This window comes from Chrysemys picta, chromosome 11, assembly GCF_011386835.1.
Source record: "Chrysemys picta bellii isolate R12L10 chromosome 11, ASM1138683v2, whole genome shotgun sequence".
In the NCBI taxonomy this organism is placed as follows: Eukaryota; Metazoa; Chordata; order Testudines; family Emydidae; genus Chrysemys; species Chrysemys picta.
Genome location: NC_088801.1, coordinates 39512650 through 39526579, shown reverse-complemented (window position 1 = coordinate 39526579; position 13930 = coordinate 39512650). Strand labels below are relative to the sequence as shown.

Here is a 13930-nt window from a genome sequence, read left to right as displayed (position 1 = left end):
ATGAGAAGTGTTCCTTCTCAGAAGGAAGCTGCGTTGAAGATGATGAAAGGAACATGTCTGAACATGCAGGATCTTCAGGTTGGTAAACTTTTTTATTTCAAACTTCTTTCTTAAAGACTGCCTGTCTTCCTTCCGGACTATTCTTGAATTCTCATGTTTGAGCAAAAAAAACAGGCAGATCTTCCTTTTACAATTTCACCTTTAAAGTAGTACTGAGTATCAGTGAATGCAATGAGTAATACTAAATGAGCAGTATGGTGATAATTCAATAACTGCATTGGACTTATTTTGTTTAGGAGAATCCATCCTCAACATACAGGATTCTGAAGACTATCCACCTTCAAGATCACCATCATTTTCTACAGTTTCAGAGTTATCTGCCAATGATAGTGTTTCAGTCACATCATGTATGTCACATAGCCACAGTATATCACCTGTAGCAAAAAGAAAAAAACATCTCCATCATCCAGAAACAATCATAGATAAGTTTGTGATAAGAACCAGCAGATTACAAAAAGAGGTAATTGATGAAAAGAGAAATTGAGCAGCGTGCAAAAGGTCTTGAGGGTGAAATTGTTAACCCGAGTCTTGATGGGGGGAGCAATGTCCACAATGCTCCCGTTGTACGTACTTGTGTGACAACAGAAGAAGGGAATGTCTTCCTTACAGAAACAATTGATACATCAGGGAATGCACACACAGCAGAATACTTACAAGTGGCAGCAATAAAAGCTATAAAACTGAAAAAAATTTCAAATGTCAAGTACACAGCTTGATTACAGACACTGAAAATGTATCCAAGATGAGAAGAAATTTAGAACAAAGTCCCAAGCTAATAACATACGGTTGCAGTGCTCATTTGATGCACCTCCTAGCCAAAGACTTCAGTTTTCCAGAAATAAAGGCTAATGCTGTTGAAATTGCAAAATACTTCCGTAACAACCATTTTGCAGCGGCTGCTCTGAAAAAAGTGGGAGGAACCAAGCTAACTTTCCCACAAGACATGCGATGGAACTCAGTAGTGGACCATTTTGAGCACTATATCAAGAACTGGCCTAATCTGATGACAGTTTGTGAACAAATCATGAAAAAAATAGATGGCATTGTCACAGCCAAAGTTCTCAACATTGGGCTTAAGAGAACTGTTGAACACTTGCTGAGTACCCCGAAGCCTATTTCTGTATCCTTGAGCAAAATGCAGGGAAATAGCTGTTTTATTGCCAACGCTGTTGAAATTTGGAAGAAACTGAGTGAGATCTTAAAAAGAGAAACATATAATGATGGAGTTAAATTACAAGCATTAAAAAAACAAATGGGACAAGCACAATCTCCAGCTCATTTTCTTGCAAATATTCTCAATACTCGGTACCAGGGTCAAACCTTAACTGCTGAAGAAGAGGAGCTGGCGGCTATGACATGGACATCCAGCAATCATCCCTCCATAATGCCAACTATAATAAACTTCAGAGCTAAGAGTGAACCATTCAAGAAATATATGTTTGCTGATGATGTTTTAAAGAAAGTCATACCGGTGAACTGATGGAAGTCACTTAAGCACTTGGATTCAGAGACTGACGTGATAATCTCACTTTTAACAGTAGCGTCTTCTGCTGGTGTAGAAAGAATATTTTCTTCCTTTGGACTAATTCATTCCAAATTGAGAAATCATTTGGGCCCTGAAAAAGCAGGAAAGCTTGTTTTTCTTTCCCAGATTATGAACAAACAGGAAAATGAAGGTGAAGACGACTGAGTTAGCTGCAGAAGACAATATTTTAAGTTTCTCATGTTGACCTGGCTGACCTAGCCGATTTAATTTTTGTTTTTTTTGTTTTTGTTTTTTAATTTCATTAAACTATTTTAGTTAAAAACAATTAACAAAACAAACCTGATTTTAAAAAACTTGAATGTTTAACTAAACTCAAAAATTTGTATGCTTGTTTTGTTAAAATAGTATGTTTGCTGTTGAAGAAAAAAAATCCAGAATACATAATGTTGTTGTTTTAGTTAAATAAAACAATTTAAATGTCTATCTGGTGATGTTCTCCTCCTAATACAGCATGGCAAGAAAGCCCTCCAAATATTAATGATTAACCTGTTGAATTAGAGATAGTTCACCTCCCAATGATGTCATAAATATCTGCTTCAATTATCTTTGGTAAATGAAATAACCAATCATTTATTTTCTGATATAGCTGTAAAACTAATCTGAAAAGTTTTTAAAATAAATCACTTAAAAATGTATAGTGTGTACCTTTTAAAAATGAAACCTACATCTATCTCTGAGTTGTGAAGAATATGTATGAAGGTTATAACAACCAACAAGAATGCACTTTTATGTAAAAAGCAACAGAGGGTCCTGTGGCACCTTTAAGACTAACAGAAGTATTGGGAGCATAAGCTTTCGTGGGTAAGAACCTCACTTCTTCAGATGCAAGAAGTGAGGTTCTTACCCACGAAAGCTTATGCTCCCAATACTTCTGTTAGTCTTAAAGGTGCCACAGGACCCTCTGTTGCTTTTTACAGATTCAGACTAACACGGCTACTCCTCTGATACTTGGCACTTTTATGTAGAAATCCATGATTAAATCAAGTCTTCCTGACTAGACTAAATTTGATTTCATTTAAATCAAATCCATCCGATCTACAGGCAAGCTGTAACACCATTAAAACTGGAAAGAATAAGTTAGTTTACACAACCATTTGTTTGTAGTGTATTTTCATAAGGGCAATATTCAGAAGATTTTTTCATCTAGTGATAGTTCTAGAGTGCCAGTAAACCTTGCTAATGCTATACTAAATTAACCAGGAAGCCTGCTATTCACTGATTCTCTCTCCCTCCCTCCCTCCCACCCCCCCAACAATTAGCAAGCAAAGACAATAAAAAACGACACCGCATTAAAATACGAACAATGCACATTTTGTACCAATTGTAGTTTAGTTGTATTTATGCTTCATACTGTCCATGAGAAAAGAAATCTTTGCAATGTGGATCTTCACATCATCTGCCTTTACATGTTTATTAAGAGCAGCACAATCACCGTTTTGCATAGATAAGTTTCACAGTTTACCAAGGTTCTATTGTACTAAAGTACATAAAACCTAGAGGCATAATTTTGATTGTTACTGTACTTTCAGAACATCTGGGTAAGTGACAAAGTTTCATTTTCATCAGTTTATCGTGTTATGCATTCAAAATAAGTTATGTTATTTAAAATGTTTAACAAATTGAGAGCTCTAATGAGAAATTGATATATTTTCAAACTTATGTATTTAATCATTAAAATAGAACATCACTGTGGTCACTATATAAAATTACAGATTGGTGCAATCCCATAGAAGCCAAATCCAAGCTACTGATTTCTTTGCACACATAAGCACGTATGTAACATGGCTCCCCCACTCTGTCAGACTTCTCTGTACTTGTGAATAAGCAAAGTATATAGTCAGTTGCAGGTGATTCTAATAATGCAGTAAGGAGTAGAGAGATCCTGTTATGTGCTCTAATGCTTCTATCACTTAAAGACATGAAAACCAGAACACACATGTAAGCACAAATATTTTAACTGATTATACTGACTTTGTTAATCTCAATAAACATGTTACTTATATTTATTTTTCGGTGATATAAAAATATCCACCACAGATGCATCTACACAAATGCAATAGCTTATTAAAGTGATGCTTTATTCACATTGTGAAGTAATGGCAGTTACTCTATAGTTAAGGTTTTCCATCATAAGTCTGCTTTGCCTTAATATCAGTAGGCGAAGTCTAAGGTTGCGGTAGAATTTTTCTGGAAAATTGCAAATGATTAGGATAAGGGGCTTCTGATTTTCAACACCTCAAAAACAGTTGTCTTTTCAGAGTTCGAAAAGTACATCTTGCATCACTTTGTAGTGCATACACAAAAAGAAAAAAGAAAAAAAAGTTAATCATTTGGACTCCTCCAGCTAAGATATAGTGCACAGGATCAACATTTAATTAATATTTCACTTAATAAAACTAAGTTCTTTTTTTAGAAATAGGTTGTGAATTGCCAGATCTTGCTAGCTTAATGTAACTTCTTGGGAGTAAACAGAATCCCAAGGCTTCCTTTAATTAAAAAAAAAGTTGTCTTCTAGTCCTTTCCCCTGCAGAAATAGAACTTTAAATGTAATTTGATTTCAGGAACAATTTCAATGAAAGAAAAAAAAATTTTCCCCCCAGCCAAGGCTGACTAGCCCCTTAGAGTAATGGGATGAGCTCAGATATGGAAAATGATAAGATGGGTCCCTGACCTCCCCCATAACAGCAAATGATCCCTCCCAACTACGTCCCATCACTTTACTGCCCCCTTTTTAGACATTTAACAATATCTTCCATGATGGAAAAACATGTAATAGGGCATATGTGAAAAGCTAGCAATTGCAGAAATCCAGTGTGTTAAAATATATACTTGTACAGTAAAACATGATAAAAATGTAACTGATGGGGAAAAAAATTCTTGCCCCCTGTCCAATTTAGGATTCATGTGACTTCCATGGAAGTTCTTTCCTTCACTTCTGATACTCTACAAGTATCTACTACACTCATATTTAAAAAAAACAAAACACCTCAATGAAGTTTTCTAAAAGTGTGCTGTGTCAACATATGCATTACACTTTACAATGGCAGTTTGCCAACATCCTTAATTAAGGGGAGGCAGTTCAAGACACTATAACTTGTATATTTGATTAGTGTATTATAATGAATACACATGTATAGTGTTTACACCTGAATGCAATGTTGCAGAGTTAAGCTTGTTATTGGAACCTTCATTTTTGCATTTCCTGCCTGCTGTCAAATATATTATAGCTGCTTTAATGCATCCTTCTATATTTAAAATGAGAAAACTAAGGTGTAAACAAAGATATTTTCACATAAGGCTAGAAAGCAACAGCACAACAAGAAAAATGCAAACGAGGAGTTTTCAGATTCAGATGAAGAGAAGGTGGTCCCTGCACCTACAATAGTAAAATTGTATGCAGGGACAGAAAGACAACCATTGCTAGATTCAGAAAGCAGATATACAAAACTTGTCTGAGGCAAGCCCATAGAGAGTTTTAATAAGACAAAGCACTTTTGAAATGAGTGAGGATTCATAAAGGGTGATGTACTCATACTTGTTTGTACACATGCAGGAAAAACAAACTACATTTTCAATGAGGAGAGAGAAGTTGCAAAGACGTGTAAGGAATAGAAGTGGTTGATCCTGAGGATAGTCTTAAATTGGACAAGGAGAATAAAACAGAAAAGGAAGACTAGAATATGGCAATATTAAAAAAATCTCAAATCGTCCCCCTAAAATTAATATTAATGTAATAGCTCATTTAATTGGTAGCCAAAACTCAAATACATCCCCATTATTTCTATCCCTTTTGAAAAATGCAGGAGGAAATGACAGATTCTGTCACAAAGCACAAAAGTGAAAATGAAATCCCTGTAAAACATGACATTTTCAAGAAAGTATATATAAATCAATGTTTTTTTTTTTTAATCTGAGGAAAATGGTTTTACAAATCCAATATTTAAGGCTTTAAACTACTTCAATTAGAATGAAATTTTGGCTTACAAGTTTTTAAATTAAGTTTATATTATGAATTCAATTTTAATTATAGAATAAATCAGCTTATTAAATGCTCATCTTCTCCAAAAAGAGAGAATGAATGATTCTTTATTGTTTATTTTTTCTACTTTAGAGTAAGTGTTACCTTTTCTTTCCCACTAACCTGGAGTATTACACATACTCTTGGTCCTCATAGCAATACTCTCCTACCCTGAAAGTCAAACACTAGTTTGATATTAGCTCTCTTTCAGTATTCTGAAGGTTGCTGCTGCTCCTCTTCCAAACTTAGGCCCCCCTCTTAGTACCTTTCAACTATGCAATTTGGTCATATCACAGTAACACTCACTCTCAGATGGAAATATTTCAAGTTATAAAGATATGGTTTATCGTACTCCTATTGCAAAACTTTTATTGACACTGATAGGCTTGTTTAAGTTAAATTATGTTGCACCCACATCCAGCAGAGTTCTCAAGTTCTTTTTTGCATTTTAGATATTGTCATTTCAGGTAAATTCACTACAGTGACCCACAACTCAGACATCCAGAAACCCAGAACTGCAGATATTTTCATTCAGATTTCCCCTCCCCCAAATGTTCTCATTAAAAACTCTTAGGCCTTGGCTACACTTACCCGCTAGTTCGGCGGCTGGCAATCGAACTTCTGGGTTCGACTTATCGCGTCTAGTCTGGACGCGATAAGTCGAACCCGGAAGTGCTCGCCGTCGACTGCGGTACTCCAGCTCGGCGAGAGGAGTACCGCGGAGTCGACGGGGGAGCCTGCCTGCCGAGTGTGGACCAAGGTAAGTTCGAACTAAGGTACTTCGACTTCAGCTACGTTATTCACGTAGCTGAAGTTGCGTACCTTAGTTCGAATTAGGGGGGTAGTGTAGACCAAGCCTTATACAATCCAGAAAGTCAATGAAAATGAGAGACTATTTCTGGAGTATTTTCTTTCAGACCACTACCAGAATTTCATACTATTTTACTAAGTAGCAAGAATGCAAGATTCTGGAAAGAGTAATTTAAAGAATTAATGGATAGTATAAAATTAATGCATAATTGGATATTGGATACTGTGAAACTGAAAAAAGATATAGTTGAGTAATACTAATTTTTTCACTAAATCCACTGAGAGGTCAAAAAGTACCCTCAAGAGAGCTGAATACCATATTACAGAAAGACATGGAAGGAAAGGAAGAACTAGAAGAACAGAACCGCTTCGCCCCTTCCCCCCCAGTATTATTAGCATGTACTGAAAGCCACATAAAAACAAAGGAAGGGGCAACTTCAGCATATCACTAATTTTAATACTGTACTGTAGGTTTACTAAAGTGCTGAAACCAACTAAAGGATCATTCAACACACATTATGGGGAGGTGGGATTCACCTTATTCATATGAGTCCTTCAATGACTATTTCTGTACTCATGCACTTTAATAATGTCTAGTTCCCTGGGCTCAATGGAGATAAACTACACTTATATTTACACTTCATACAGTGTATGGTGAATAGAAGAAAGTGGACAAACTTTTAGTAGACAAACTTTATATATGGAGCAATGGTTCTAAAATACTTGGTAACATACTGCAGTATCAAATGCAAAAAACTTTAAAACAAATTACCTAATTTCAGTTGAATTGCTTCATTTGTATTACACTTGAACTCAGCCAACTTCTTCTCCATAGCACTCAGCCCTGGGAAAAAAAGTTTATGCAAATCATTATTTAAACTACATATTGCCACAATCCAAGGGAATAGGTTTAAAAAAATAAGGTTCTCATTTAAACTTACAGAAGTAAAGCAATAAAGACATCAAAAACACTTAAATTTGTCTCTCTACAAATGTGAGCTCCCATTTTTAAACAGGACCCTTGAGAGATGTAACTAAATGTTATGTAAATCTACAATATACAGAGAGTAATTACACACAGAATTACTCTGTGCATCAGAGTGACAAGAATCATTTAGAGGCTACAGAAATACCCTAGTTCATATTTTTTGAATAAGGAGCTACCATTTTTTACAATTAAAAATACAGTCCTTTTAGTAATGCAAACAAGTCGGCTAAAATATTCCTGTTTTTTATTGTTTAAAAAAAATAATAATAATGAGAGAGAGCATGAGCACGCTGACATTTTGTAAAAATAAAAAAAAATATTTTTGGCAAAGAACTTGTATTTTAAATTTCATCCAGTAGTAAATATGCTACTGGCTGAAATTAAAAAAAAAACTGTACAAGTTCCTTGCCAATAATTATTTTTACAAAATGTTGTCAGTTCATTTTGGAACACTGATGTTACATATAGAAATATTGTAAAGATTTTCCTGACAAGAGTAGCATCAGTGGACACCAAAAAGTATAGAACTTCACATTAAACAGAAACTATTAGCAGCTATGCATTATTTTTTGTTACATTTATTTTTTATTTAAAAGTTGAGCTGCTAAGGAAGAAAAAATATTTATATTTTGTATCACCCAGAAGCTTCAACCAGAATTGGGGCCGGATTATGCTAGGTGCTAAACAAGTACATATGAAAATATGGTCCCTGATTCTTCAGGTTGTATGAGAAAGTACAGGTTTCTTCCTGCTTATTTTTTGCTTTAGTAATTCAGGTCTAGTCTGTGTTATTTTTCCAGGAAGATTAGAAATTAACACGAGTACCAAAATGGGAAACTTAAGCAACAGAGTGGTGAGATTTTTAATCAGACCGTTTAAAGATGTCTTTTGTTGTATTGTTAGCACCTTTTTAAACTCAACTGTTTTATAAACCTGTAAGGAAAGATGCATATTAAATATTCAGATGGGTTTGTTTTTTAAGTTGCTGGTGTTCCTTTAATACAAGTACGAGTAAACTGAAAACTAGATGTTTCCAAAAACTGATGTAAGAATACAGGTGTTTCTTGGTACAAAGGATGTAATTTTTATTAATTAGGCCTGGTCTACGCTTAAAATTTAGGTTGACATAGCTAAGTCACTTAGGAGGTGAAAATCCACACTCCTGGGTAAGGTAGCTATGCTGACATACACCTTACCAGCATGCATCCACTGAAAAATGTGTCTATTGGACAAATTGTAGTTTATAGCTATGTGGCCTCCATTCTTTAGGTAAGCACAAAGGCCTCATATAGAGAATAGCTAAACCAACAGTTTTTAAAAGTACTATACTGTAGTAAAAGTGGTTTCAAATGCTAATTTACACCAGCTGTATATACTGATTTAAATGCACATAATCATGAATCAAGAAATATCAGACATGGCTTTGTGGCATGATGTTGAATCAATACTTTCCTGTAGGTTCCTTTGTATTTCTCTCAAGTTTCTGTTTCAGACTGGATTTGATGCATTTTATGAAATAGGAGTAGGATAATAGTAAAAAGACTACTGAAGCGTTGACATGGATCTTATTTTATATAAATAGATCAGTAACTGCATAAGCCAAAAATCTTTAAAACATAGTTAGTAATCAACAATTATTTGAAACAATAGACCAAAACATGAAAGGCATTGCCCTGGGGAGAGAGAACTACGCCATTAAGGGGGACTTCTCATGGACTATTGATTACACCAAAGGCTTAAGAAGTGTGTTTTAGCACCTGGGCTTTATTACACTGGGAAGCAGTCACTCAAAGTGATCGGGGGTAGGATGGGTAATCAACTGAATATGAGCTCACAGTACAATGCTGTGGACAAAAGGGCTAATGTGATCCTTGGATACATAAACGAGGGAATCTTGAGTGCGAGCGAGAGGTTATTTTACCTCTGTATTTGGCAACCACTGCCGGAATACTGTGTCCAGTTCTGGTATCCACAAGTCAAGAAGGTTCATAAACTGGAGAGGGTTCAGAGAAGAGCCACGAGAATGATTAAAGCATCAGTTCTCAAACTGTGGGTCGGGACCCCAAAGTGCATCGCGACCCCATTGGTCGCCAGCAGGCTGACATAAGACTTGCTGGAGCCCAGGACAAAAGCCAAAGCCCCAGGGTGGTGGGGCTAAGGTTACAGGCCCTCTGCCCGGGGCTGGAGCCCTTACGTTTGGGCCCCCTGGCCTGGGGCAGTGGGGCTTGGGCTTTGGCCCCTCCCAGGGCATCAGGGCTTCGGCAGGCTCAGGCTTCAGTTCCCCATCCTGGGGCCCTGTAGTATTTTTTGTTGTCAGAAGAGGGTCGCAGTGCAATGAAGTTTGAGAACCCCTGGATTAAAGAATTATGCAACATGTTTTATAGTGACAGACTCAAGCAGCTCAGTCTATTTAGCTAAACAAAGAAAATGGAGGAGTGACTTGATTACAGTCTGTAAGTACCTACAGGAACAAATATTTGATGATGGACTCTTCAATTTGGCAGAGAAGGGTATAACATAATCTGATGGGTGGAAGCCGAAGATAAATAAATTCAGACTGGAAATAAGACGTTAATTTTTATCACTGACGGTAATTAATCACTGAACAATTTCCCAAAGGTCATGGTCGATTCTCCATCACTTGCAATTTTAAAATCTAGATTGGATAATTTTCTGAAAGTTATGCTCTAGGAATTATTTGGAGGAAGTACTATGACCTGTGTTACACGGGAGGTCAGACTACATGATCACAGTGGTCCGTTCTGGCCTCAGAATCTATCACTTCAGTAACTTAGCCAGAGGTTATGGGTCTATTACAGGAGCAGGTGGCTGAGGTTATTTGGCCTGCAATGTTTTATAAACCTGTAAGGAAAGATGCATATTACATATTCAGACGGGTTTGTTTTTTAAGTTGCTGGTGTTCCTTTAATAAAAATTACATCCTTTGTACCTAGAAACACCTGTATTCTTACATCAGTTTTTGGAAACATCTAGTTTTCAGTTTACTCGTACTTGTATTAATTAAGCCTGGTCTACGCTTAAAATTTAGGGTCAGACTAGAACAGTGGTTCTCAACCCGCGGCCCAGTCAGCACACAGCTGCGGCCTACATGACATCCACAAGGCTATACAGGTAGTATTGGATACGGCCCACAATGGTAAATAGGTTGAGAACCTAATGCTATTGTTATGAGAAAGTGGGTAGCTTTTCTTCTAGTTTAAGTCTCTGCATCACATTGCACTAGTATTAAAAAATGACCCAATATTATAGAGAAAGGATATGAACCTCTCCAGGGTGGACTGATTTAAAATCACCAATTTTAATCACAATTTAATCTTTTTCTGCGTTTGTACTATTTTGAAGAAAAATAATTCAAGAAGTCAATGCTCATTGGTTGATAATCATCAATACATATGGATTTGCAACTAAATATAGCCTCTACACTAAATCTGGTGCTACTTTTTTATTAGCCAGGAAGATACACTCTATTACAAAAAACTTACATACATTTATTCAGATTCTTAATGTTTACATTTTTATTGTGTGAACAAATGATAAGTTTCTTATTAGATTTTGTTTTTCCACTTGTGATTTGTGTCAAGCTAAATTTGGATGGAAACTAGAATTCAATTAAAAATGCACAAAAACATTCAATTTTTAATTAATTAAATACAGCTACCTTAAATGTGCTGAATATATAAGAAATAAATTTATCAAAACCTTGCCCTTAAACTGATATATTAAACAAAGGCAGTATTGTCTGTACGTATGAACTGAACGGATTTGTGATTTCGATGATCTTCAATAAATTTAGAACAAGCAGGTCTCAGTCTCTCACACCTCATTTTTATTTAGAGTGAAAGAAAAAAATTCCTGTTTTTTCAACTCCCAATCAATGTCTCAACATGGAATGGACTACTAATTCAACTGAACAAGCTGAACAAACTGAAATGAAGAAAATATTCTCTCCACACCTGGAGAAGAGGCTATTGCTGTCCAGAGCAGGTTTAACTCTTCAACAAACTGGTTCCAGATGGTTAGCTATTGAGTTCCACCAGTTCAGTGGCTTGACTTTCTTTAAAACGCCTAAATTATTTTAATAGATTGTACTAAGTTTAGGCATAGGCTGTCAATTCCAAATTTATTTACATAGTTTTTTTTAAATGTACTTATTGTAAATTAAAAAACAAAACAAAAATAAATCAGTCTAAGTCACCATTTTTCTCCACTCCACCTAACGGGGGGGGGGGGGGGGGGGGGGGGGAAATCTACACACCCTAATCTCAGTCAATAGGGCACGGACAAAGATGCCCACTCCCACTGAAGTGTGATGAAAAAGTTGAGAGAAGGTAGCACACAGGAGAGACGCTATTGGACGAAAGGTGGAGGAGAGAGGTAGTGGTAGGCTAAACATTAACAAAAAACAATTTAAGTGATTTAAAAAAGCTTCCCCTTCTCAATGAATCAAGGTTTTACTACCTTGCACTTTGGAAAAGTAGTAGGGCAATGAAATCACATTGTTAAAAGAGTCCCAAGAGAGACCAGCCCTTAATTTCTAATGTAATGTGCAAGCAGACACATTTGGGGGGAAAAAAAACTGTCATGCCTTCATAAAAGATCATGAAGAAAAATAGGCACAAGTGCAATTGTTTTACTTTTGCAAATCACCACTAACCTTGAATTGAGCAGTTTACCTACTAGAACTTCAAAAAAGTCTGCCTAACTCTCAAAGCATTCAATAATGTGCAGCAAATAACTCCCAAACATTAGTTAATTCTGATATCTAGTTACCTCTGCATCTCACACGTTTCTAGTGTGCCCATCATAGTATCTAGTCATATGCACTTGACCTTACACAGGACAATGGACTAAAACAGAGGAAGTTTCTAAACCAAATTATTTTTAAGCTACAGCTTTAGAAAGTTTAAAAAGTAAATATTTGAAGTTTTCTAAAACCCATCTCATAAATCAGTTGAAGTTTGCACAAAGTATTTTCTTCTGATTTCAGGCCATTCATTTTACGTTTCAAGTGATAACTTTTTCCTGTACAAGTTAATGAGGAAAAAAACACTTTCAAACAGCATACTAGTTTTACAGTTTAATTAGTTTCTGGAGATCCATAACATTAGCATAAACATGTTGGATGTCAAAGGAGAGTTGGTACTTGAAGGAAAAGCCAGCTATTATCCTATCCAGACCATCTGTAAAGTTTGTTTTTATTGACTTAACGGGCTGCTGTGTGTATTTAAGGACTGGGCAGACACCTGAAAATGGACATAGCTGACAGGCCTGGATGTATCCTTGGCCAGGGCCTACAGAGCAGAGCCACTGCGAACTGTGTTCCCCTTGTTCTTCCCCAGAAGCAAGGTGCAGCCACTCCGTAAAAAATCTCATTGGCTTGTAATGAAAGAGTCTTCTGGGCTCTGCTTCCCGGTGAGCGCGTCCCCTCCCACGCCTCCTTACCACACTGCGGCCCGATCCCCTCGGAGCGGCGCAGGCAGGCCGGGTCGCAGCGAGGGGAAGAGACCCGAGCAGCAGGACACAGGGAGCCGCTTTCCGGGAGCCCCACGCTCCGAGGGACGGCGCAGGCGGCGTAACAGGAACTAGGCACCGCACCCCGGGGACTAGCAAACAAGCCGCCGGCAGCTCCCCCAAACAGCGCGGTGAGGGCGGATGGGGGAGCTGCCTGCCGCCCCCCGCGGGAAGCAGGAAGCCCCTCCCGGGCGCGAGCAGCGGCACGGGCAGGCCCCTATACTCCTGGGCCGCAGGACAGGCCCGAGGGAAAGCCGGGGTTCCTCCCTGCACCGCGCTCGGCGAAGCCGCGACAGAGCCTCGGGCCACAGCTCCCTTCCGCCACCGCAACTTACCCGCCATTTGGGAGCAGCGGCAGCAGCCAAGTCACCCGGACACAGACCGAATCAACCCGCGCGCCCACACACCGGACGTGAGAGCATAGCCACGCGCTTCCGCTCGCCGACAGCAACGGTGCGCAAAGGGGGAAGGGAACTGGCGGCTATAGATAGTGCGCATGCGCTATACGCTCCAACATACGAACTCTCCCTATTATTGGGGACGCTGTGTTTTTACACAGTCAGTGACTCATTTGCATAACCCCGCCTCCCTCTAGTCTCCACCTTCCACCCCGATTCAATTCCTCCAGCTCCCTGATGCCAGGGCTTGCTGCCTAATCCCTGTGGCTCGGCCTGCTCCCAGCTCTTTTGGTCCCTGTGGCTTCAGCCGCCTGCTCTCATCCTGAGCATCTTCAGCTCCCTGCTAGGGGACGTGCATGTACAGTCGGGTTGTCAACGGTCTAATCCCACAAACCCAAACACCCCTGCTCCACCTCTTCCCTGAGGCCATGCCCCTGCACCACCCCCTTTCTGAGGCCCCGCCTCCATTCACTCCATCCTTCCTCTCTCTGTAGCTTGCTCTCCCCCATCCTCACTGGGCTGGGGCAGGGGGTTGGAGTGTGGGAGGGGGTGCAGGCTCTGGGCTGGGGTGTAGGAGG

General features: G+C 38.4%; 1 protein-coding gene across 5 annotated transcripts in view; it reads right to left on the bottom strand.

The window, feature by feature from the left end:
- Positions 1 to 13483, bottom strand: part of HAT1 (histone acetyltransferase 1) — a 44333-nt gene extending 30850 nt beyond the window's left edge. For 2 of the 5 annotated variants that reach the window (XR_010591305.1, XM_065560780.1), the window contains exons 1-2: positions 13290 to 13430; positions 7207 to 7278 (exon numbers count right to left, since the gene is read on the bottom strand). Coding sequence is in view for 4 of the 5 variants with exons in the window: in XM_065560780.1 (XP_065416852.1) it covers positions 7207 to 7278; positions 13290 to 13296 (79 nt within the window). In the remaining variant the exon portion in view is untranslated. Of the gene's footprint in view, positions 1 to 7206; positions 7279 to 12885 lie in introns of all 5 variants that reach the window. The other 3 variants (XM_042860739.2, XM_065560781.1, XM_005290459.5) reach the window with 2 other exon arrangements.
- Between the last annotated feature and the right edge of the window lie 447 nt (positions 13484 to 13930).